This window comes from Cyrtonyx montezumae, unplaced genomic scaffold, assembly GCF_038088225.1.
Source record: "Cyrtonyx montezumae isolate F1298 unplaced genomic scaffold, pur_monq_1.0 scaffold_6, whole genome shotgun sequence".
NCBI classification, from domain to species: domain Eukaryota; kingdom Metazoa; phylum Chordata; class Aves; order Galliformes; family Odontophoridae; genus Cyrtonyx; species Cyrtonyx montezumae.
This window is the reverse complement of record NW_027072067.1, coordinates 1,488,633-1,515,962: the sequence shown is the minus strand read 5'-3', so window position 1 is coordinate 1,515,962 and position 27,330 is coordinate 1,488,633. Positions and strand designations below refer to the sequence as shown.

Genomic DNA, 27,330 nt, shown 5'->3' with positions numbered 1-27,330 from the left:
TATAACACAGATGAAAGATAAGAGTATTTGCAAAACACTCAAAAACACTGGGAAAACAATGTTATCTCACTCACACATCACCAGGTAAAGCAAATACACCATGCCACAAAACACATCCAAGAGAAACAAATTCAGTATTTGAGGCTTTTGAAGCCTGCCAAAATCCTTCCTGCTCTCTAATATATCCTTCATCTAGCAGGAAGAGAAGCACCCATCAGTACCACCCATCTCCTTTAAAGGTTTTTAACTTTGGTTTGTTTTTTTTTTACATGTCAAAGTTTCACCCACTACATACACCAACGCTTTCTTAAAAAGAAGACAGTAACTCCACTGTGCAGCCAAGTACCTCCAGAATGGACCCAGCTCTTTCTACACAAGGTTTTGTTAGCTCAAGAGTATTTAGTTACACTCTAAGGATATTGTTCCAGCTCTTACCATTGTGTCTCTGCTGTTGGCTGCAGTACCAGTACACCTCCCAATGATTTTATCAATACATTTCTTATGAATAGCAGCGTTGCATTCTTCATGACATGCACAAAGGAAAAAAAAAAAAAGGATTTCTTCAGATAATAAATACAGGCAATGAGGTGTTTGCATTTCATAGCACAACATGAAAAACACACTCCTTTCTATTATACCACACACTTTTTTTTTTTTTTTTTTTACCACACGTGTTTCCCCTCCATTCTCTTTTATCATAACCTCTATTTCTAATTGAAACCTGTCTCCATTAGATAATGCCACCAGAATTCAATAATACGAGGACAACATCAGGCTTGTGATCCTCTTTGATTCCTCCACTGCTGTTTGGAATAACATGCAGACATCTATGCTAAGTTAGGAAGTACTTCTGAATTCAGTTGTAAAATCCATCAATAACTGTAATTTATTTTAGAAAAGGTATCACAAAAGCTGCTGTCACATGTGAGTGCAGCTTCTCCAGTTTGTTACACACACATTAGAAGAATCGTTCTGTCTAAATCTTGGTACTAAAATTTCAGGTAGGAATCACAACTAGACAATTTTAGGTTATCACATAAAATTTATGTTTATCATCTACTAACATCTATGTTTGTGCAAATTTACATTTATTGTTTTATTTTAATTTTAAAATTATTGTTTTATTTTTATTTTAAATTTATTGTTTTATTTTCAACACTAACTGCTGGATCTATAAAATAAATTACATCTATAAAATAATGTAGAGAGTTGTACCATAAAAAGAAAAAACTCCACTTACGTCTACATTTGTATCCTTGTTTGTTCAGTCCCCTAAAAAACAAATGATAGAGAAGGAAATCATATAAGCATATGCTTGCTAGAATAAAAGAAAAAACAAAACACTTTTCTGTTTTCGCTGTCCCATCCATTTCTTCCTCCATGGGAATATTTGTTCCAATTAATAAACTGGTCTAAGTTCTGGTATTCAGAACTCTCTGCCTTAGGAAGGCAAGGCTTAGAAAGAAAGGTAGTATATTCTGAAAGACTATCACGTTAGTAGAATACAGAAAACAAAACTTCAATCACATGGAAATTCCCCCTGAATTGGCTTACTACTAATATGATCTTCCTAAAAAATGGATCCAGCTTCTTGCTCTTGATAGGACTTTATTCTGCTATTGGCTACTTCACATCTCAGAGTCTGAGAAAGTAATTTCCAACTCATACTACAGATGAATTCACATCTGTCTTTTATTTCAATATACATGAGGTCAATTTTACAGTTATTTATCCTGTGGGGGTGGGGGAAGTTTAGCATTTCCTTCTTACCATACAAACTCTTTGCAGACAGAACAAAATGTGGGCTGTCCAAAGAAGGTAGCGATAAATTCATGATTTTTGATGTAGTGGATTTTTGCTTGCTTGATAGCTCCTCTCCTGTTGATAGTTACTGTTCCCTCTTCTTCCCTCATCGACTGTCTGCAATCTAAGGGGAGAAGGAGGAAGATGTGAAGACATACTTTTAAGTTATTACAAAGACTATTTGTTTCTCCAAAATGTTGCTTTGTCTTCTGTTCCCAGCTTGTGTTTCCAATTTACACCTCCATCCTTGCAGACATTCAGTCCAACAAGGGTGGGTCACAGGAATGTGCTGGCTCCTAAGAAGTCTTCATATTCTTTCTGCAGGCAGTTCCCATTCCTGCTCACTCAGAGGAAGCCTTCAGCAAATGAAATTGCCAGTAGAAAAATAGTAAAGGCTCACTAGAGAAATGACAATTAAAAATGTTTCTTGAGGAACTATACACCCTAATACGTTATATATTAAAAAGAAATAATGCTGTTTTGGAAGAATGATGTCTTCTCCATCAGTAGAAACCTTTTCACTCTCTGCATGCCTTCTGAGCCATTACTGGACCGCACGCCTGTTTCATTTTGAGGTATGACTTTCCTCAGGCCTTCAGGAGTTGGCTGAGAACCAGTCCATACAGGCCCTTCATCACTGGTTATAGTTATTTCTACTCATTTCCAAGGAAGGTTCCCAGTTTGGACTACAGAAGTGAGTCTCCAATGTCACAATCACTAAGGGGTGTCACTGTTTCTCCATGCAGAAAACTTACACCCACTGACACTTATTAATGCGTGATTAATGTTAATGGAAACCAAAAGGTGGATGTAATCACGGTTAGGGGGTGTGTTTCACCAGTGGTGCCAGCAACATGAAAGACCAGCCGTGTTCCAGGCAGCCAAGCACAGCTGTCACACCATGAAATGAAGAATGTCTCAATCATGTCATCCAAGTGAATCTGCAAGTTATGACCAGTGTACAGAGCTGAATATCTGCTTCAAGTAGTTGAAAATGATGGCACCACCACAGAAATACTGCAAAGTTTGTAGCAAGTGGGTCCCCATAAATGCTCACCCAAGAGCAGACAGAACACCGTATGTACTGAACCAATACAAGGCTGAAAGAGAGCTTCCTGATTTGCATCATTACCAGTGATGAGATGACACATCACTACTATGAGCCAGAGTCAAAAGAGCAGTCCATGGAGTGGTGACATGTGAATTCCCCGCTGAAGACAAAGTTGAAGATGCAGCCCTCAGTGGGTAATGTGCACTGTCTTTTGGAATAAAAAGGGCTGATCCTTCTGCATTTACTGGAACCTGGAGAAACCATCAGCTCTGACTGCTTGTCACGGTGTTATCACCCTTCCTGCCAGAGGGGTTTCATCCTCTTGGCCTGTTTAATTATGGCACATGTGTCACAGTCATGGATAACCTGTGCAACGGCATCCATAGTTAAGTCCACCCCTCGGTCTCTAGCCCACTTACAGGTCGCATCCCTTCCTTGATGGCCTGAGGTCTCATGGGCCCACTGAGTTAAAAATAGCTCTCCTTTGTTCTGCCAGTCCAAGTCTATCTGAGACACCTCAATTTTGGCAGCTCGATCTACCTGATGGTTATTTTTCTGCTCTTCAGTAGCTCAATTCTTGGGCACATGAGCATCTACGTGACGCACCTTTACACCCAACCTTTTTGTTCGGGCAGCAATGTCTTTCCACAGTTCAGCAGCCCAAATAGGTTTACCCTTCCGTTGCCAGTTGTCCTGTTCCCACTGCTGCAACCACCCCCATAAAGCATTTGCCACCATCCAAAAGTCAGTGTAAAGATACAGCATTGGCCACCTCTCCCGTTCAGCCACATCTAAGGCCAGCTGGACGGCCTTTACCTCCGCAAATTGGCTTGACTCTCCTTCTCCTTCGGTGGCCTCTGCAACTCGTCGTGTGGGGCTCCACACAGCAGCCTTCCATCTGCGATGCTTCCCAACGATACAACACGATCCATCAGTGAAGAGGGCATACATCTTTTCATTCTCTGGTAGTTCGTTATATGGTGGGGCCTCTTTAGCACGTGGTATCTCCTCTGATGGGGATGTTCCAAATTTCTTGCCTTCAGGCCAGTCCATGATCACCTCCAGGATTCCTGGATGGTTGAGGTTCCCCATCCGAGCTCGCTGTGTATCAGTGCAATCCACTTACTCCAGGTGGCATCGGTAGCATGATGGGTGGGGGGAACCTTTCCTTTGAACATCCAATTCAGCACTGGCAGTCGAGGTGCCAGGAGGAGCTGTGTCTCAGTACCAATTACATCAGAGGCAGCCCGAACCCCCTCGTATGCTGCCAAAATCTCCTTCTCAGTTGGAGTGTAGCACTCCTCTGAACCCCTGTACGCTCTGCTCCAAAATCCAAGGGGTCAGCCTCGGGTCTCCCCAGAGGCTCTTTGCCACAGACTCCAAGTGGGACCTTTCTCTCCAGCAGCAGTGTAGAGGATGTTCTTTACATCTTGTCACATCCGTACTGGCCCCAGGGCCACAGCACGGGCTATCTCCTGCTTAATTTGCTCAAAGGCCTGCTGCTGTTCAGGACCCCATGCAAAATTATTCTTTTTTCGGGTCACCTGATAGAGGGGGCTTACAATGAGGCTGTAGTTTGGGATGTGCATCCTCCAAAAACCTACTACACCTAGAAAAGACTGTGTCTCTTTCTTGCTAGTGGGTGGTGACATACTGGTGATTTTGTCAATCACATCTCCTGGAATGTGACGACGTCCATCTTGCCATTTTACTCCCAGGAACTGAATTTCTTGGGCAGATCCCTTCACTTTGCTCCGTTTAATAGCAAAACCAGCACCCAGAAGAATTTAGATTCGCTCTCCCTTTTTAAAAACTTCCCCTGCTGTATTACCCCACACAACAATGTCATCAATGTACTGGAGGTGCTCAGGTGCCCCACCCTGTTCCAGTGTGGTTTGAATCAGCCCATGGCAGATGGTTGGGCTGTGTTTCCACCCCTGGGGCAAACGGTTCCAGGTGTACTGAACGCCCCTCCAGGTGAAAGCAAACTGTGGTCTGCACTCTGTGGCCAAAGGAATAGAAAAGAATGCATTGGCAATGCCAATGGTGGCATACCACTTGGCTGCTTTTGACTCCAGTTCATATTGCAGCTCCAACATATCTGGCACAGCAGCACTCAGTGGGGGTGTGACTTCATTCAGGCCACGGTAATCTACCGTCAGCCTCCATTCTCCACTGGCTTTATGCACCGGCCATATGGGGCTGTTAAAAGGTGAGTGAGTCTTGCTGATCACTCCCTGGCTCTCTAGCTGACGGATCAAGTTATGAATGGGGAGCAAGGAATCCCTGTTGGTGCGGTACTGCTGTCTGTGCACTGTTTTTGTAGCGATAGGTACATGCTGCTCTTTCACTTTCAGTACCCCCACAACAGACGGATCTTCTGACAGGCCAGGTAAAACAGACAGCTGCTGAATGTTGTCTGCATCTACAGCAGCTATTCCAAAAGCCCATTGGTATCCCTTGGGGTCCTTGAAATGTCCCCTTCTGAGATAGTCAATACCAAGTATGCATGGAGCCCCCTGTCCAGTCACTATGGGATGCTTCTGCCAGGTTTTACCGGTGAGGCTTATTTCTGCCTCCAACACAGACAGTTCCTGAGAACCCCCAGTCACTCCAGAAATAGGAATCAATTCTGTCCCTTTATAACTCGGGGGCATCAGAGTGCACTGTGCACCAGTGTCCACCAGTGCCTTATATCTTTGTGGCTCTAATGTGCCAGGCCATTGAATCCACACAGTCCAATACACCCTATTATCCCTTTCCCTCCCCTGGCTGAGGGGAGGGCCCCTCTATTGGTTACCTGCAGTGACGGGAGCAATTTCATTGGTGGCTGATCTCTGCTGTAGTTCTCTCACCCGTGCTCGCAGTGCAGGAGTGGGTTTTTTATGCCACTTCCTCATGTCCTCTCCGTTTTCTTGTAAGAAGCTCCACATGGCCACACGTGACATGATGTTACTGCTGTCATTTGCTCGTGCAGAGAGGCGGTTGCCTTTGGTGGCCGAGACTTTCAACAGTTTCATCAATTGCTTCATCAGATTCTTTGGGTCATGCTTGTCTTCATCAGGTGTTTCCAATACTGACACAGGTTCATCCCTATTCATCAGTAATGACAGTTCCTCCAGTATAGTTTTCTGTGTCTTCTTCATCTCACCTACTTCTTCTGCTACTATAGCTGCAATGGAAGCACGTGATGGTGGAAACTGTTGCTCAAAGTTTTGGAGTGTAATAGTCAATTCATAAACTGGGAGTCTTCTGTCCTGACCCTCAAATCTATGGAACATTGCTACCAGTGTACTTGCGTACCTCTCTGGTGCTGTTTTTGAGAGCTTGCGATATACATCAGGTGTGCACCTTACTCTATCAGGATCACGGTCCTGGTGTGGATTGTTAGGGACGAAATTGGGATCATACAGCATCTCTACTATGGCTGTTTCTCTCAAAAATTGGATGCCTTTCTCCACGGTGTTCCATCTTTCCACCTTAGGCTCCAGATCATCTTTGAAAGGATATCTCTCCTTTACAGCCACTAGTACTCGTTCCCAGAGGGTAGCAACTCCATTCAGACATCTGCCAATTCCTCTGTCAATAGCTGGGTCTCGAGCAATGCTTCCCAGTTGGCGGGCTTCGTTGACATCTAGGGACACGCTGCTGGCACCGTTGTCCCAACACCGCAGCAACCAGGTGACAACAGATTCACCCGAGCGCCGTACAAACTCCTTTCTTGAACCTTGGATTTCAGTCATCTTTAGGGGCCGACGAGTAGTGGTAACAGTGACTCCATCATCATCGCTGTCTTCTCCATGTCTCTCACTTTTCTTAGTGGCCTTTCTAGGTGGTGGTGGTGGTGGTGCTGAGGAGGGCCCCTCGCCTGGATCTTCCTTTTCTTTCTCTGCTTCTTCTTTCCATTCTAGGCACGAGGACGGCCGTGTCCATTTCTGGCCTTCCACAGGGGCAACCGACACTGATACCGGTGCTTCCTGTGATTGGTCAGGTCTAACTTCGAGGTTTTCATTTTTGCTTTGGACCTTGGTTTGGAAACCATTTCTCTCCAGAACATCAATTATAGCTCGATAAGCACAAGCCAGACCCCAAACAATCCGTTCCTTCTCAGATCGTCCTGAGTCACATGACTCCTTACCTAAACACTCACTGAATTTCTCAGGATCCCACAGGTGCTCAAGATCAAAATTGCATAACACCGGGGGTCCCCACGCTTCTAATTTCTTTCCTAATTTTTTCCACCTTCCCTGCCATTCAACACTCTCTGGTTTTGAGGAATGCTTCCTCCACATGATATAAATTGCCAAGAGAGCATTCAGAAAAACAGATAACACAGTTGCCAGGCTGACATCTTGAATATAGGTAAAGACCTGAAAAGAGTAACTGGAAACCGTTCCAAATGCCGCATAATCTGTCACGTTAGCCAGGGTGTCTAGGCAGGAGGCATGTAACCCCCTCAGCACACTAAAGTAGCTGTATATCCACATTACTCCGGTGCTGAACGCGAGGAGCTTAAAAAGACGCGAGCATGCTGTAAGGTACATGAAAACCCTTAGTCCACTTAGCACCAGATTTACAATGGAGTACAAATACTGCACTGCCCGCATCCTCCACCAATAATTGTCACGGTGTTATCTGTGACAGTGACCCAAGGGAAACCGAGAAGGGAGAGGGGAGAGAAACTGCGTCAGTGGCCGCGCGGCCGCCCGAGCAGAGCCGCGCTCCGGGAGGGGGAGGGGGAAACAGCGGGAAGAGATGGGTCTACAAGAAAACAACGGCACGATCTGAGAAGGAACGGTAACTTTACTAAATCTAATAAAATCGAACAATTGAGAGAGAGATAAAATTTCCAAACCAGAAGCCGTGAGCTGACGTTAAGGCGGAACTGCAGGGGAAGCACACGTGCTGAACCTCCAACGGCAGCCCAGAGCAACGCGCCCAGACCGAGCGCTGCCTGACTTCCGGTGCGGAGCTCCGCCCCTCTGCTGCTCCCACAGCATTAACTCCTTCACTGCTGCGTGATGCTCTGATGTGGAATACCGGCATCAAAACCACAACACCACAACACTGCTACATCACAGCGCTGACTAATCTGAAGGCTCAAACTTCCAGAGCCAGGCCAGAGAAGAAAATCTTACTCTATCACCCTGATAACATCAGGCCACATACCACTCTGAAGACTATGGTACACACTGACAATCTTGGCTGGACTATCCTACTTCATCCATCATTTGGAGCCTGATGACTTCCATCTTTTTGGTCTGACAAAGATGAACTGCATGTGCAACATTTTCCCAGCACCAACACAATCATAGCAGCAGTGAAAAGTAGGTCACCTCTGCTGCTGTGGATTTTTATGAACACAGCATGCATGCTCTTGTTCATTGCTGGTGATAAGGCTATGCTGACTATGCTGTATTTTTCAATAAGTGTTTTACAGTTGAGAAATTGCAATTTTACAAAGATAGTTTCTGTGGAAATAAATAGGAAGCATTACTTTTGGAGTGACCTATGTATACTCATAAAAACAGCCTTGTTTCTTTTGTCAAGTCATGTTAACCACAATGTTTGTATTTACTGCAGACATCCAAGAGCCCTGTTCTAGTTGCTAGCTGTGCTTGTTCTCTGTCATTTTATCAAGCTGGCTGCCACTGCTGCAGTTCCAACACACCACTGAACCTGGAAAACAATCTATCATCCAACATCATTTTGAGTGCCCTGAGCTAATTCATCAGTCACAGTCTGCAGCAGCAACTGCTATTTTAGAAAAGCACGGTCAAAGTCAGTTTAGAGATTGAGAATAAGCATTACACTGCAAAGAAGGATCAAAAAGAAGCCCTTGGTTTTTAGCTCTAGATATTAAAGCACTTTTCTGAGAAACTGACTGTCTGGATCAGACCTGCCTTGACCTGAAAAAAGTTTACAAGTGCACTGTTGTATCCTGACACCATGTACACTGCTACTTCTTTAGGAACAGGGTTTGTTTCTGCTGTTCTAACAGGCCACTGAGTTCACCCAACAAAAACTCCCATTGACTTCTCCAGGCTTGCTGATGTCTGCAAACAGTACGATCCTTTGGTTGGACGCTGCTGAGCAAATACACAGATCACAGCCAACGTCCCTCAAATGCTTCCGGGAAACCACACACTGAAATGTGTGTGCAAGAAAAAAAACACAAAACCAAACATTTCAAGAGCTGGTGGAAGTTCATATGTCCTGCTCCATGAAAGGGATGTGTTTGGAAGGGGGATTTAATCAGTGACAGCAACAAAGCAGAGCAGCTGAGTTGAGGAGCAGAGTGCTGTTTCTTCACGTGTTTTAAAAAGACACCCTGTGACTGAATGGGGAAAATGTCCTCTTGAAGTCTGTAACATGTAGAGACCACAGTGCTAGTGAGAAACAAACAGGATTCAGCAGTGTGCAAACAGGGTATGGCTTCTCATGCTGATACACTGTTAGCACTTTAATATTGCTGATATTGTGTGCAAAATTCCCAGATAACACTTCGGATCAAGATATGGGAAATCATGGTATTTCCTCCTTGTCTGGAAAACTGACATTGAACCTAGTAGAAATCGATTAGACTGGCACCTAGTTTTAATGGGTAATTAGTAAACTGGGCTGTATCAACTTGAGAAAAAGCAGGCAAAATAAATGTTTTCCTCTGACTGTGAAGAATACTGGAGCACAGAGAAACTCTAAAACCAGCATGTCGGAGTGCACTGACCTCACAAACAGCTGCCTTATTGAATACCTTTGCCACAACCAAGCAACATATAGCTGAAAAACATACAACATAGCTGAAGCTATGCTTCTGAAGAAACTGCAAGGTTTGGACAGCAGCTGTATGTCATGTGCATCTGAACCTAAGATGGCTCCAAGACAATGATGTACAGATCATTTTCTCTTACTACAGCTCTACTTAGCAAGTTATCATTAATGGAAAAACTATCTTTAATGTGCATTGCCACAGAAATTTTTAAGAAGTTCAAACAAACACGGACTCAGCAGGGGAACAGAGACCATGTTCTGGTTATGCAGAGAGAATTACAAATTGCAAGGAAGAACATTTTCCAACAACTGCATGGAGATAGTGAAAAAGAAGAAACAGCAAGGGAGAGCCTTTACACCTCTGCGAGCCAGGACATCCCCTGGTGGCCTGCTTGTGCTGGGCTGAGTCATGGACAAAACAGTTGAATCAGCAACCTTTGATAATAGCAAACACAATCCATGCAAAGGCTCAGAATCTTTAATTAAAAAAGCAACCAGTCAAATTCCTTGCCAACATATACTTGATATCAAGTTTCCTGTGGCCTGCACATGATAGCTACCTTCCCAACCAAATACATGACCAACTGTGTACATACCTAACTACTCTAACCATGAATGTTTGATTTCCTTGAAAATAAAAGTCTGTTTAATTATTACAATCATACATCTGCATGCAGATTAAAGCAGATGTAAAAATCAAATCTCAAATCTCAACCCATACAACGTGCAGATCATGACAGCAGAGCATCTGTGAATCTGTTCTTTATGTCATTATTTTTCACAGAGGCCTCAGAAAAACTCAGATCTGAAAAATTCTCAGATCTTAAACTCACCCAACACTTACCACAACACACACAAGAAAAACATGTCCCAAGTAACTGCAGCTCCCTGGTTCAGATTACTCTCCCAGAAACCAGATACTTCAGATATCAGAAGCTCACATGCAAACCTGATCCACTTGCCAGCAACTGAAGGCATGACTTCAGGAAGCTGAAGGCAGCAAAACAGTCAATCAGAATCCAGAACTAAGAACAAAAGCCCTGTTTCCAAAGCTGCTAACAGACAGCGAGCCATTCAGCAGTACAGCAAGCCATCTCTGTGATCCTGGGTTTTCTTACTTGGTTCATTACATTTAATGAAACAAGCAGCCAGGAAAGCATTAAACACATTGCAACTCCTACCTATAAAAGCTGAAGATGCTTCACAGAACTACAAGCTATTTTCTATACTATGAGAGAAGGAAAACAGTATTTTGAAATGCTATCAGAAGTCAAGCATGTTGACCCCTTCACATGCTAAGAGATTTTCACAAGCTTTGATTTCCAGCACAAACTTATTTGCAGATTCCAGGTCAGAAGGCAAAAAGAAGTCCTTCAATAGCACTATGCCACAGCTCTGCCATGACTGCCAGGACAGAAAAGAGCACCCAAGACTAGGCAGACTTTTCATACGTGCCTCTAAAACCAACTGATTAGACTCCACTCTGCAAAGAAAATGCACAAATGCATAAACAAAATATCTCAGTGCAGCCTTCCATGGAGCAAATTTAATACCAGTTAACTCCAAGTTATTCATAGAATCACAGAATCATAGGGGTTGGAAGGGACCTCAAGAGATCATCAAGTCCAACCCCCTGCCAAAGCAGCTCCCTACACCAGGTCACACAGGTAGGCGTCCAGGCGGGTCTTGAATATCTCTATTCTTTAACAACAAATCTGGAAACGGAGCAATATCATGCTTACTTTTCTCAGCTCTGCTGCTTGCTAAGAAAATCAGTTCTCCCTAGAGATGGCAGAATGCATTCTACTTAGAAGGAAAGGCTGGAAAACAAAAGCTTCTATCTGCAAAATGAGCCAAAGAAAGTGCATCACCTCTGCAAAGTGCATGAGATATTCAAATGCAAGCTAACACCTATAACACAGGGACACAGGCAACAACAATATCCCAACACAGGAACAGCTGGAATACCTGATCCAGAACAAGCATTTTTACTATTTTAGAGTAGTGCAAAGACAAGCTGCAAAACTTTCCTACTTAGCAGATACACAGCAACACAAAAGCAAGGCTGTAACTCCCAGCAGTGTGCGTTAACAATGTACAGATGTTGATGTGCACATTCTGAGCATCACATCCAGTGATTTGCCTTTGTAAAATGTAGCTTTATTTAACATTTGCAAAAAAGTAGAATACTGCAAAACAGAAGGCCTGAGACATCACAAAAGTCAACTTGAATATTCAAGTAAGACTGGATGATTTAATAATCTGTTCACTATTTAGATTTCATCCACTGTCATCTTCAATCACTAATAATAAAGGCAATAAAAGGATTTTAAACAACACTATCAATTTTTAATTCGTTCTGACAAATAACTACATGCAATCATTTCAGTAGTTACAGTACACATCAGCAGTTCTTCCTCACATTTTATCACAAATTACACATGCAATCTCTACCATTTTTATATCACTGTGGAGGGAAGAAGCTTCAGTTTCATAAAATGAGAAACTGAAAAAAAAAAAAAGAAGTAGAAATCCTTTGCACCTTTGGTTGAGAGACATTTCAGCTTTCAGGACAAACAGATTTCTGTATGCCTTGCTGAACAGGCAGTGCCTCACCCCATGAAGCTGCCTTGGGAGGGAAAGCAATGATGACATTCGAGACTAAAGTTTTCAAACTTAATGGTTCACAACAGTTTGAATGCCAAACTGAATATTACTGTGCATAAACAGAGATTTCAACCTTCAGAGAGGTGCTCTTGCTTATGATTCTTCAGACTCACAAATATACTGCTTTAAAGAGGAAGCATTTCATAAAGGAGAATAAAGTAACAAGACTGTAGGCAGCTTTTGGGTTGTTCTCTTTTTGTCATTGCAAAGCTAAAACATCAACTCTGAAATACTGCAGTGTTACACCTCCTGCATATCACCATCTATCTTTAGTGGCTTTTCCAAAAGCTGCTAGGCAGATTGCACATATGGTACAAGAAACCTTCACAATCTACTTGTTCTATGAGAGTAAACTATGTTCCCTGTATATATTTGGCAAAAAAGAAAAAGCAAAATAGCCACACACACACAAAACCCCATCAAACCTCCAACAATACTTTTAAACTTATTGCTTACTTCTTTTGCTGATTATTTATGAATGCAGTGTTAAACCATGTAAGACTGATAAGCTAAAACGACACAGTAGCATAATTCCCAATAAACAAAGGTTTCATGACTTCTAGTATGGAAAAGTTAGGCAAGCTGTGAGTTTTATATTGTTTCCTTTAGGAAAGTTACACAAATCCCTGCTAAAATATTTGTTTTTGTTGGTATACCTAAAGTTTCTCCCTCTCATATCGGCTATCTCCTTCCATCTCCAGGTTTCTTTTCCAAGCAGTGTGTGTAGATCCTGAACACATACCACCTGTTAACTTTTTCAACTGATAAAGCAGAACATTAACTAGATTTGCATTTTAACATTTAACCATTCACTTGTTGGTACAATTGATTTCCATGATTAATGAGTATTACAGCTGAACCCCAGGAAAATCAGACCTACTTCCCCAATCCATAAAAAATGTTTGCCATAAATTAGAACAAGACATTTAACTTCATGCTTAAACAGGAACTCAATATTTTTCTGTTGTGCCAAAACATGAGGACAGACGTAATAAAGGCCAACAGTGTGCCTAAATGCAACACTACTACAGAGTATGAAGGCATTTAGAAATCAACAAACGTGGCACCCATGACTCCACAAACAAAACCCCTACAAAACAAATTTAAAAAATCCAAAATGAATTAATAAGATCAGAAAACTACTCAGTACACCAGGTTTTTTTTTTTTTTTTTTTTTTGTCTTTTTTTTTTTTTTTGTAAGCTACAAAAAAGTGTTTTACAGAACTGGAAAAAAAAACAAACAGCTGACATTACCTGCATCTTCTAAAAAATACTGCACAGCCATCAGCACCTTCCCCTGAGGTTGTAGGTCAAGCTGAAAAGAAAGATACCAAAGGTGAAGTGTGTGGTAAACTGAAACTCTCAGGAGCTTACACTGCTCTCTAGGCAATCAAAGTACAGCATTCAGTAACTATTGGATTGTGACCCTCTTCCATATCTCACAGCAGCAGCTGAAAGAGGTACTTTTATCCTATTGCTTTTACTTGCATTCTGCATCGCTTCGATGCTGACCCAGAAGCTCAGTGCAGTCACACGTCATTGTTTTTCACATTCGTTTCCTTTTTCTGAACCTTGTCAGCATCTATTTTTTACTTTCATTAAATTCAACTTGCACAGGAATCCAGTTTTAAAAATCTGTACAACAGATACACCAGATATTGTAGCACAACATCAGGAAACCAGCAGATCAAATTTAAACATAAGCTAATCTCCATAACAACAGTTAAGCTTTTAAAAAATAGGCACTCCACGATTTATACCCATGTTTCATACACATGCATTGTCAATTTCTTGAACTTCTTATATAATCTGCTTCAAAAAAGGCTGCTAAAATAAAGGGTCTTACGACCCCAGCTAAGGGGATCAAACACAATTTAGAAGGCGTTAGGTGACCATTCAAGAAGCAGAATCAAGTCAGCAAGTTCACGGAATTAATCTTTTCCCTTACCCAGAATTCTGCTTTGCCATTGCCTTTCTTGCAGCGCTCTGCCAGGAGAGACACCCCTACGGTCACTTCAGATAATGGCTCTTCTGCTGCTTTCATGAGAACAATCTGAATCACACGTCCTTCATAAATGTGGGCATCAAAAGTAGACTTCCATTCTGGATACATGGTGGGCTTCCTCTGAACCAGAGTTTTTCCTCTCTCTGAAAGACACGTCATAAAATGAGAGAAACTGTGAAACCTGAAAGAAAAAAAAGCTCACTCTGACAGCAGGACATGTAAAGGCAACAAAGGTGTTACTGTTCTGCCCCAGAGACTGGGGTGGACAAGCCCCAGTGTGGGATTAATCATATGCATTCTGACAGGTAATATTCGCACGGCTACTTTCTGGCATCAGTCTCCATGATGTGTTATCTGATTGTAGTGAATACCTACTGCCAGAAGAAAAAACAGATGTTACAACAACCTAAGTTTAAACAGAAACTTGTGGCTGAGAGATGAGAAGTTCCACACATCATTAATCCACTTGCAAGTTACCCCTACATTTCACTTCTATTCATACAGTCCCTCCCATTGACGCTGCTCTCTTTCTGCTGTGCTTGCCACTTTTTAATGAGTGCCAGAAGGCCTTATGCATAGAGGTACATAGAGCACATACAGACCTTGCATAGTTAAAGAGTAAGGACACCTGCTAACTTCATTTCTTCTTGTCTTTAGCTTAGTGTATCAACCAGCCACTTTCTGTCCCTACCTGTAACAGGCATTAGCATATTTCTAGACCTGGCATTCTCAGTAATCCCTCCAACACACTGAAAATGATACTGTCTTCTAAACAACCACATCCAGTTTTTCAGTGCAACTCCAGTACATGATGCCACCTCCACAGCATTCCTCTGCTGTGCTCCTGTGGCAATTAGTCCCTGTCTGTGCTCAGGTAACTGAAAACCATTTTGTACATTCTGTACAATTTTTGCTGCTTATCAGGATAAAATGAAAGTGCAATGAAAGTGCTTTCTATATACCTCTTCATCTCTGGATGATTTTTTTTCCTCCTGTAAGAATGCAATCTGTTCTTATGATATCAAGGCAGTAGCAAAGCAGATTAAATAGCTGGACCCTTCCCCAAGGAGCTGCAGTGTGATCTGCTGCTGACAACTAGCCATCAAATTTTCATTCATTTCAATGGAAGAAGAATGTGACTCTTCTTACTGAAAAAAAAAACAACCAACCAACCAAGAAAAAAAACCCAACCAACTTCCTGGAAACTCAGAGCAAAGTCCTAATTCAGTAGCAGCTTGCTCAATACACATTGCTCAATTGTGCTGAGCTATCCACACAAGAGTAAGGAAATTCATCCTTGTCCTTCCTTATTAGGGAAGGCCTATCCACAACAGCATTACAGATCACAGCTTTGACAAGCACACCAAACTCTGCCTGCCAAGAAGCAAACTAAAATTCAGCCACCTGAGGACCTCTGTCATTTCACATCGAACTTGAGCATTTCTCTTCGACTCAATCAAAATCTTTCATCTGAAATTTATGCAACCTTGCAGACAGAAAAACTGAAAAATATTAGCAATCCAAACCAACCTCCAGAGCTTTGTACTTGCTATTCGTAGCTATGGAAGAATTTGGAAATATTACAGTGAAAATGTACCAAGTAATCTCAAGAGAACATCATTTAGGGGTTATTAAGATGGCCAATAACAGTAAGGTGGAATTAAAAGCAAGCTGACTGCACAGCAAGGGTTTCACATTAGCCTCTTTTTTGGATTGCTAAAGCCAGACCCTTTCACCAGAAAGACATGCTTCAGCTAGCATCCTCAGGAACACAAGAAACTGCAGCCTTCTGCAGGACCTTTGAAGATAATTCACGATTTGTGGAAGCAGCAGTACTTAAAGATGAGTTGGTAATACTCTTTGTATGGTTTTTAGTGGGAATAACTAATATAAGTGGGAATAATAACTAATATTAGTGGGAATAAGCTATTTCAGCCCATTCACAGAAGTCTCCCTATTACCTTGCTCCAATTAAAATCTGCTTTGCCCGGTTACAATGCACATTCTTACCATACAGAGAACTGGAAGAAGTTACCTGAATTAATGGCAACAACCTCCAGTCTGGCCATGCTGCTTTTGTAATTAAAATCGTATTAATCAAGGCTTGTCATAGATCACAGTATCTCCTTGTAATTGAACACTGAAGTCTGAGCAAAGAACAACCTTTAAAAGCACTGTTCCTACCGTTACTAAATTCAGGCTTCCCTTATTTCTCCGCTAACACTAGAGGCCACAAATTCCTTTACATATTTGTGAATTGGCTTTATGCCTAATCATCAGGCAAATTTTCTTCTGCTTATACAACAAGATTTCTTCAATCATGCTTCATTATGCAAACCCAACTGAAGTTATTCAAAACCTTGTCAAACTGGCAACAGGAGCATCAGTTTCCTTTCCTTAGCACCTCCCACCCCCAACTAGTCACTGCTCTGAGGTTCACAGCATCCTTCTCCCCAGTCTTTCAGTACCCAGAGAGGAGAAACAGTGGGACTATTCCACTTGTCAGAAAGAGACATGTTGACAAATTGCAAAGGGGATTTATTTAGACCATTTCCACACCTCCACATGTTCTAACAGCATCAACGCCTTGAACACCATTTCTTTAGGGCATCTTCCAATAGACAAGGAAAGAACCTTTTTGGAGCTTAATTTGCTAGACAACAGCATTTCCTGGAAGGGGTGCTGTGCTTTTCCTGCATTCTTTGGCATTTTGAGAAGCCCTAGAAACATAAGGCAGGATTTAGAAGGCTCAGTGTAATTCATACAGCAATTCCTAGGCTGTATGAATTCTCTATCATTCTGTCTGGCTGCAGTGCCTATTCTAGGTAAATATCTGAAACAATTACAAGACTTTGAAGAAGTGGTCTTTGAAGGCAGAGTGCCTGGTTCATAGGTTCATAGGTAAATTAGGTTGGAAAGGACCTACAAGATCATCTAGTCCAACCATCCTCCTAACACCATCCCTACCCACTGAACTACTAAATCAAATCCCTCAGCACCCCATCTAAACACTTCTTGAACAAAGCCTGCTCAGTGAGGAGATGCTAACATAACTTTGGGTGTAAATCATTCCAAGCAAGTAATTCTGCCAAAAGCCTCAGTTACTACTACACCAATCAAGTACATTTGTCATTGATATCCATCCTCTAAGGCAATAAAACTAATGTATTGCTGTATGCTTGAGAAGGGCATTCTCAAACCTGCTGCAGTTCATAGCCCTTTTAAGGACACTCCATTACACCACTCTCTCTTGCCGAGCCCTTGTGAGCACAGTCTGTTGCACACAGAAGTGGACAGAACAATGCTTTATTTAACATTTGCAAACTTATGTCATATAAAGCTAACAACTCAACTCAAACAAAAGTGATAATTCAACTGTTTCAGCTCCTGTACCACATATTTTGTGAATACAGTGCATCTCATTCGTTGTTGCTGATGCAGGAGAAAGAAAGCTTAGACTTCATCCTACCAAATGCTGAACATTCTAGCTGCAGGACAAGAAAGTTCTAATAAAGAAGCCTCATTTTACAGTGGGAGTAGAAACAAGCCATGCTCATGCTGAGATGCTTGGCATGACAGGAACAGCAGGACTCATTACCATTCACAGACTAACAGGGATTGCAGTATTTCTCAATGGATTATTTTATTCAAGTATCACCCTTTGTAAGCTCACCTGTAGTCAATGACTCCTTCATCTTGATAGCACAGAAAGGCTGTAGCTGCTCCCCTCGATTCTGCACAGGTCCCAGTTCAAATGAGTTGAAAGATATCCTTAAAAAGGGGGCCATTTTTCACAACACTGCCAATGCACACCTGTGTGAGAATAACAGGACAGAAGACTTGGTCTGAGACATGTGGGACAGCAGTACACAGTTCTCAGCCATCATAGTCAGTACCTTATGCTCTGAAGTCTGAAAGTCATATATGAGGCTTTGAGACCGTAAGCCCAAAGTAGAATTCACCCAAACTAAAACAACAAACATTACAAGTATGACCAAAGACTCAATTAAGACTTTTTTTTTCAATTGTTCCCAGCTTGACTTAGACCTTCCGCAATTTTTAATGGACTGAGACCACTTCCATAGAGAGATACGAATTATCAAAGAAATCACGAAGTAAGAGACAGCGGAAAATTGAAGTGGAAAAACTGCACACATTTCTTAACATACTGATGTTCCTTTTATTTTCAAATACAGTTGTGTCTTTTTTTTTCTATAATAAAAATACTTATTTTTGGAGCCACTCGTATGACTATATAGAATAGGTATACTTAAATATATATTCCTACAACTTCTAAACAACAGCACCATTGGTTTAAGCTGTCGGAAAATGCAAGAATCTAAATCATGTAAGTCAGCAAAAATAGTGTTTCTTTGTCTTCCCTCCTCAAGAGCTCCTGAACACAGAGCACGTTTCAGCTCAGTTTGCAGCACCTCCAGCAATGCGGTTCGCTGTATGCCAATCCTTGTTTGGTGAAGAAAGCACTAATTACTCAAAAGAAAACAGCATTCCTTGCTAACAGATGACTAAGTGCCATCTGAGAAAGGATTAGGAGAAAAGAGTTAACAAGGTACTAGGAAGAGATGATAGAAAAAAAGAATGAAAAGTGGGCTGAGCTGGCCTTTTAGCTTGGTCAAGCAGATAGGAGCAGCATTTCTAGCAATCCTGCATATCCTTGCTTTTTTTTATTATCATTATGTAATGACATTAACCTGAGAAGCAATTAACATACTTTAAACTCTTAAGGTCTACAAGTCATTTAGATAAAAGACTATGAAATCAGTCTTTGCAGCAAAACAGAATATAGTTCCTAGCACTGTTTCCTGACATCATGCAGTCTTCTTGCATGGAAACTGTTTGCAAAAGAATAAAAAACATCTTTTGACTCTCTAACATTAATTGAGCTAGTTTTTATTAATGGAGTGGTTCCTACCTTCTCTTCAGTAGGGCAAGATGAAGTTTGAAAGCACGTTTAAGACGGCACCATTGCTTGTTCTACTTATGAAGAAACAAAACTGTTTCTTGGTGATAGCAGGCAAAGTGTTTGCAGGTAGGCCAACAGCCACACCAAGAATGGAACGCACCCAAGTGGCAGAGGGGCTCTCTGGCTATGCAGCACTCCCTTGCAGGAAGGTCCAAGAGGAAGACCACCCCTCCATTGGCTCCCCCTTAGATGAGCCACAGCCTCACTCAAACTCTCAGTGAAATAACAGCCCTTCCACACTAATCCACTGGTTAATGTGGCTTGGAGAACTATTTGATGACACTGGGGATTGGGATGGCCTCACAAGGACAGCAAAACAGCTCTTGTAGAAATATCATCCGATACCTCCCTTTGACAAAAGCAGCGTAAGCGCCATGCTCGTAAAGAGCTTTATTGTGGAACGTATTTTAACTGCCTGAGAGATTTGTGCTCAGTGTGCTCAGAGCTACCCTTGAGTGACTGGCTGTATGACTCACCAGCACCAGACCACATGAAGTTACTACTCAGTACAGATGCAAAAGAAACCAGAATTTATAATATTACTGAGGAAAGAGCTTTAGGACCCACTAAGGTCACAGGCAGAAACAAGCTACGTAGGTCAGTGTGTAGCTCCCGCTGGGAATTTTGACAAAAATCACCAGATTGCAGAATAACTCAGGCTGGAACGGAGAACCCAAATAGAAATTGCAATTACAAAATAATTGGAAGGCATCAACAAAGCTAAACTAACAATTGCACAGATTTCACCCAACGTGAAGCCACTATTAGTCTGAAGCAGATCACAAGGCTTGTTATTGGGCATTTACTTCAACAGCTTCACTCTCCATCTATGCTAAGATTTTGTGCTTGACACATACTGGCTGTACTGCTGTAAACAACAAAAACACACCCTACTAGAACTGCTTTTGGCAGCAAGTGAAATTCCAGAGATTTAATTCAACAATGTTTCTAAAAATCCCTGCTCACCCAAAGTTTTGTCACATCTGAAAAGCAAAAGCATCCAAAGTCAAATATAATACCGTTCACTTTAATTTAGATAGAAGTACCTCTCTGGTCTCCTTCAAAGTGTTGACTCTAGCTTAGAGTTAAGAGCTGTGTCTGTCAGCCACCAGCTATGACCTGAAGGCAATTTTACAATGAACTCATATGACCCGTATTACTGCTAGGAAGCATTAAAGCCAATATGTTTTCCCCTCGAGTGTGTGATTTTGTCCAAACTGGTGGAGAAACTGAGATGTAAACTCTAAAAATACTATGACTGAGAAAAATTACCCTGAAAAAATGTTTTATAGGACTGTTTTGCATGAAGTACCCATGGTGGCCACAGTGATTCAGAGCATGCTCCTCAGTGCTCCCTAGCACATTCATTTCAAGGATCCCAACCCACCCTACTGCAAGTTGAAGCTAGATCCAATACCACCCCTAGAGCAGACCCTGTAAAACCCGCACCAACTTCCAAGAAGCTTTAAAATTGAGAACTTTTGACAGTATTAAATCTGAAAAGAAAATCAACCATGTTACTGCTGACTATAATAAGCAAGAAGAGAAGAAAGTGAGAAAATGGCAACTTCACAGCGATGCCAGCATGGCATCCATGATCCAGATGACTGGATGGGTGAGTGCTTAAGTTTTCACACAGGAGCAATGAGCAGCATGATTTCTGCACAATATGGGAAGTGACACCAAAGCAGCAGAGGAGGAAATATTGCCATGCCAAGAACGGTTGTTCAGATGTAGTGGATGCCCCATCTCTGGAGGTGTTTAAGGCCAGGCTGGAAGGGTCCCTGAGCAGTCTCATCAAGTACTTGACCCAGTAGTGCTGCCTGTTGCAGAGAGCTTGGCACTTGTTGATCCCACTTGTTGGCCCCTTCCAACCCAACCCACTCTATGAATCTATGATTCTAAGAACAGTACACTGAAGGGACTAAAAAGTAATGGAATAGTTTGTCCATCACTGATACAGATCTATACACTCAAAAGAAAAGCAAACTGAGAAATCTCCTTTGCTGATCAGAGCCTCTGATCTCCTTTTAACAGTCTGAAAGCCAACAAAAGTTCCTGCCTTTTGCAAATGCATGTACAGCTGCACACACACCAGGGACACGCCTTTTCCCTGGTGCCTTACAGAAACCTGGACAGGATGAAATGACCACTTTCTGTTCAGCTCCTTGCTGAGATCACTTCCAAAGCCACAAAAATGCTTTGGGGAATGCCAGCACCAGCAGCCAGCATTGCATGGAACTGACCAGTGGGTGTTCATCCTTGAGAACATGTAGTAGTAATTTCTGCTTCTTAAATATAATTTCCAACTTGAGAGGTTGTCTTTTTTTTATTTTTATTTTTATTATACAAGGGTTTCCTTTCCTGCATTCTGGCATTGAACAGAAGGTTCAAGGAAGACAGCACCAAACTACTGTCCAGCTTCCTTTGCCCCCACTGAAGCCTCACAACCATGACCCAGCACTTTGTGTATTTCCTACAGAAGGTGCCCCTGCTACTTTAACAGTGATAACATAGGAAAGCCTGAAGGAAGAGATGCTGGCAATGTGATTAACATCCTTTACCTGTGCACACCACTGACATGCACACTTGCCTTTTCATAATCCCCTTTCATGGTGCTTTTTGCTTACATTGCAGGTTAACTCACACAAAGCAGACAGGATGGCTAATGCTCCTGAATATCTCCCTTCACAGGTATACATTGAGCCAATCAAAATACCATCTTCAAGATAGAAGCAGCAGTAACTTTGTTGTAGAACATGCACCTGAATCAAAGTAATCATAACACTCATTGCTTTTGATGTTGCAGACCAGTAGTTACTCTTTAGGGAACTTCTGCATGCTCTGGTTCAGGTCCTGGCTCCTATTTAATATTCTGGGGGAAGAAGTTGCTCTCAGAAAGAAACCAGTTTAAAGAGGTCTGTTATATTTGCTGTTACCAGCCTCGTCAAGAAGACAGACTGCAGCACACTTATCATCTGGACTTCCCTAAGCACTATGGCACCACTGCTACTTCGGCTAAAGGCTGAACAGGTCCCTATAGCAAATAAGGTACCCACAGTGAATGCTACAACATAATGCTGAATGCTGGCAGACGCCAGAGGTGGTGAAAAATAAAATAAAATTAGCCACTCAAGTTGGGACTATCTCATTTTTATTTACTCCGGTAAATGACAGATGCATCTGTCCATGGAATCCAAGAATGGCGATTAGCAGCATGAAGCCTCCCAGCCACTGTTTTGATGAACACGGAGAAGATTTTATAAACAAAATAACAATAAACCTTAAAATTACAACTAATGGACTACACCTATGAAAGCAAAATATATAACGCGTGAGGAAAGCAATGCACCTAAAGCATTAGGAAATGCTTAACAAAATGCACTTACCTTTGGTAAGGTAGCATTAAGAGAACATCTTTAAAGAAGCCCAACCACCTTTAACTTCTGCAGCAACATTTCTAAAAACATTTACAAGTAATTATATCAGAGGACTTAGAAAGGTGAAAAAAGATTGACAAAAAATCTAACAGTATAATTCAATTTATTTGCTGTTAAATAAATTGACAAATGCATATGGTTCTTTTTTTTTTCTAGTTCATAACTTCAAACTGGCAATCCTCAAAATTCTAGTGTAAGTTATACGTATTTTGGGATCTGATCTGTTTTATTTGTATGTGCAGAACGGTTCATCATATCCTACAAATATAGCTCAAAAATAAAAAAAAAAGGTAGCTACCATGTCCTTCTTTCCCTCACCACACTGCTTTTTTAAAATACATCTGCTTTTGCTGGGTTAGGACAAAATCAGAAACAGAATGACATAAACTCTCTTACTATTTGTGTTGCAATAGCATGGAGAAAATCCAGGCAGATAAGATATGTTCCTGGTGTTTATCTGCCTGGCCAGAAGCATGGACAATCCTGAGTTTCCACACCTCTTCTTCATGCTCAACAGTCCCATAACTGAATTTATGGCTGTCTTATAAGCTGGTGATACTGGTACACTGCTTACAGGCCAAAAAAATTACTGATGTTTTCCCGACATTTATTATGACAATCTTTTCCAAATACGAACATCAGAAACCTTTTTCTGAACACACCAACTCTTTAAATCTTCCAAGAGCAAATTTCTGAAAAGCAGCACGGGATGCCCTTTTTTGGAAAGGGAACATTAGGAGCAAAGTTGCTGTTTTTGATATTCCAGAACCATTACTTGGGAACAAGGAAGACAAGTCAGCCACTTTTCCTTTGAACTGGATAAGAAATTCACTTTGTTCTTTTTTTTTTCTTTTCCAAACTCCCAAGTTGTCCCTCCTGTTTGAACACACAGCACAATCCACTGAGTGACAGAACTGTAAACATGCTGCCTTTCACCTTTACCAAAATCAAGCCTGAAACAGGAGTGCAAAAGAATCCTCTTCATTAACTTCCATCACAAATACCGGACAATAAAAGCATGTACAAGGTGAAAAATTGCCTTAAGCCCCAGAATTGTGTTACTTCTGATAGCACAAGCCACCGCAATGGCATGGAGGGCCTACTCCAGCAGGATGGCTGTCAGCTGGTTAAGGAGCTCACAGTGTGTGGGAACCATTCATTAATATAAAATCACACTATGAAACTGGAGTATTAAGGAGGCAGACCATACTACCCTCTGTGCACATATAACTTAAAACTAACTAGGAAAGCTTTTTTGAGCAAGTGAAGAGAAATAAGTTGAAGCTTAGGGTGCTTTTTTAAGCCATTAAATAATATAATTCCTTCAATGCAAGAGGAAAATGTTGCAGCGAAAGGGATGAAGCTGCACTTCTTCCCTACCTCAGCAGGCTCAGGACCCAAGCCAGCCACCAGGCATGGTTCTGGCAGTGAGCAGTCCTGCGCACCTTCTGCGTGTCAGTGCCCGACGGGCCTGCAGCTCCCACTTCCTCAACAGTGCTCAAGGAATTTAGTCAGCATGACTCAATTGCAAAACTCAAGTTCATCATGTGAATACGAGTTCTCCAAAAGAAGAATGCAGCACTGCAAGAAGGTTCACAGCCTTTTCTGAAGCAACCAGACCTCCTGCAGCTTGCGGATGCATCAAACCAAAGGGGAGTGGACATGGAGAATCAATCTGTAGTATTTACGTACCACCATAACCAAGAAGTAATCGTCTCTTCCACATTCAGCTTCTGACATCAGTGCTCTTTGTTGTCTCAGGCGTAATGGGCTCACAACACACCACTAGCTCTCTGCCTGCATATGCAATATTAAGTTCCCTTCTGGCAATGCTGCCTAGAAGCTTGCCCTCCAGTGATTTCCTAAGAGTTACTTTTCCTCCTGCCCCACTTCTATGAAAAGCCTCAGAATTCTGCATTCAAAGAGAGAAAACACCACTGCCAACCATTAAAAACATCAGACTGAAGATATTACTCGTGTCCTGTAAGACCATTCTTGCCAGCAGGTTATGCAGAGCACCATAATGAGGATGAATGAGTGGGTTGGAGTCCTTCAGGGAGGAGCTGCACACCAAGCCCAACCTTCAGCCCCATCCTCAGTCTGGCAGGGTTTCTGACTCCAGAGAAGCATTCAAGGCCAGGCTGGATGGGGCTGTGAGCAGTCTGGTCTAGAGGAAGGTGGACCTGCCTATAGCCGGGGGTTGAAATTAGACATGTTAAAGGTCCCTTCCAACCCAAACCATTCAATGATTTTATGAACATTTTAGATTTTCTTTCTGGTATAGTGCTATATGCACAAAACTTAGTTTCTTTGCTATCAAAAATTTCCTGGAATGTGAAATATACTTCCCAGAGAGCAACACAAAACACAAACGTCTTAAAACCAAACATTAAACATCATGACACTTCAGCTGAACCTTTAGAACCAACATGCAACTCCTGCCTCTTTCATTAACACCAACTGCTCAGTAACATAAAGACAGTAGGTCATCAATGTTTAGGAAAAAAAAAGTTAACTGGAATTTTATCTTATTTCAAACATCCTAGGTTAACATCTCTATAGTAACAGTAAAGAAGCAAAAAATGGAAAAAGAGGAATTGTGTATTCAACAGAAATAAACAAAAGAAAACCACAAAAAGGCCTAATGAACACTGTAATTAGAGAGCAGTTTTTCTTCACATTGCTGAAAAAACAAAAACAGATTATGTGGAGTAAGTGCCTCTTGCAGACAGAACCTTCAAACTAGACCTCTGTAATGCCGCCAGCACCGTGACCTAAGCCTCCAAGTATCTGGAAAGCTACAATGCTCATTACCCAAGAGAACTGTATCATCATTCGTACACACTGGAAATCTGCTGCTCAGATAACTTCCTCAGATGAAATCCATATTCAGATTACAGATGCATGCCTTTAATCAAGGCTTTTACAGTAAACGGACACAAGACTTGGGAGCCAAAAGTTTTGATCGTTAACTGTATACTGAGTTGCAGGAACAGATCCAGCCCTCCCTCCTGACTGGTTCTTCCTTTTTTTAATTTTTTATTTTATTTTTGGGAAGCCATATTTTACCCTGGGGGCCACAGACATATTTAGTCTGCTTCCATCAGAGGTTAGCCAGCATAAATTATCTAAATTACCAATGATCATCTCCTTAGTCAAGACTTTCTATGCCATAATAACTGAAGTAAACAGTGAAGTCACAGGAGGATATACACTTAGGAGAGCACCTCTCATCTCTGAAATGAAGAGATGAACTAAGCACAACTGAGTGACAGTGAGGTATGTACAGGATGATGCTGAATAATGAATGACTCATAATGAGAAATTATAAGGGAGTGAATCTAAATGAACTTTAATTAAAGGCATTTGCCCCACTGTTATGTGAAAGTTCAGGCTAAGATTGCCAAAAGCAGGAAAATGAAACCAGAAACTGTCTCCCTTCCTTCTGGACACTTTCTATAGGAAATGAATATTAAAAGCTCCACAGTAGCCCTGGCATCCCCAACGAGAATATATACAAAAGTACGGGCAAAGCTTATTAACAGCAAGGTCCATTAAAAAGTAAACAGATGCTAAGAGAGCCATGGGTTATTTTATAAGTCCTACTGGCTTTTACAGTAAAAGTTGTATTGTTAACTGTGAGTGAGATGATGTACTATTTAATACCAATTTTAACTCCTTCCTTTCTAATACATAAGATAAAAAAAAACAAATAGACCTTAATTTTTGACCTTTGCCTGAGTTTTGTTGTTCAAATATATAAACTCAACACTGCAGCAGTTCAGATGCTACTTTTACTTAAACACTTTATTGTCTGTCTAAGAGCCATATTAAGTCATCTCCCACTACATAAATAAAAATACATCATTTTAATATCCATACCAGAGAAGAAAAGGCTTAAGTACTGAGGTGCCTGGGATATAGCACAGTAAACAAGGAAGAAACTGCTGAACAAACCTGCCCAGAGATTTCATGAGCCTGAATTTTGCTTGAAACAATAACTTGCAGGACACACAGCTGTTCTCACTTCAGCAAGAGCAGGACTTTTTCTATGGGATGGGCACTATCAAGAACACCCTTTGGCCAGCTTCCAGAAATCCTATTAGTGCTCCTTGAAAGACCCAAACTTCTGGAGGATGAACTGACTATTACATGTGTGACAGCCTGCCAGGACTTTGTCCAGCTTAAAACTGGAGAGATACTTAAAAAAGATGTGTTTAGTTTGTATATACAAAATGCTTCATACATACTATGTCTTCATAAAGACAGACACCAAAATATAAGACAGACATCTAAGAACTTCCTTACCACTGCAATTCAGCACCTGTGCTGCTACTTGATCAGATCACTGCACAAAACAATATAGTGAAAAAGAAAATATAAACTTGAGAATTCACATAAAAACCTGCTTGCAGAATGAAAAGATATCTGTAACTGACTGCAAGGGTATCTGCAGATTATGCAAACAAGTAAACGAACACAAACTGGGTTTCACTTCTGCTCCTATGTCCCAGTGAGCCCACAGAAGTAATGGAGCATGTAATGGTTTTCCTACAGACAAGCTTTCCTGGCTCATTATGGCCTATCATTTCCTCCATCACTAAATGGA

At 41.6% G+C, this 27,330-nt stretch overlaps 1 protein-coding gene across 3 annotated transcripts in view; it reads right to left on the bottom strand.

Annotated features, from left to right (window-relative positions):
* PRKCD (protein kinase C delta) overlaps positions 1-27,330 on the bottom strand; it is a 62,759-nt gene that overhangs the window by 12,210 nt on the left and 23,219 nt on the right. For all 3 annotated transcript variants that reach the window (XM_065749519.1, XM_065749517.1, XM_065749520.1), the window contains exons 2-7: positions 17,971-18,110; positions 14,241-14,440; positions 13,547-13,607; positions 1,771-1,927; positions 1,241-1,272; positions 436-521 (exon numbers count right to left, since the gene is read on the bottom strand). In XM_065749519.1, coding sequence (XP_065605591.1) covers positions 436-521; positions 1,241-1,272; positions 1,771-1,927; positions 13,547-13,607; positions 14,241-14,440; positions 17,971-18,085 — 651 coding nt within the window. In that variant the 5' untranslated portion in view covers positions 18,086-18,110. The remainder of the gene's footprint in view (positions 1-435; positions 522-1,240; positions 1,273-1,770; positions 1,928-13,546; positions 13,608-14,240; positions 14,441-17,970; positions 18,111-27,330) is intronic.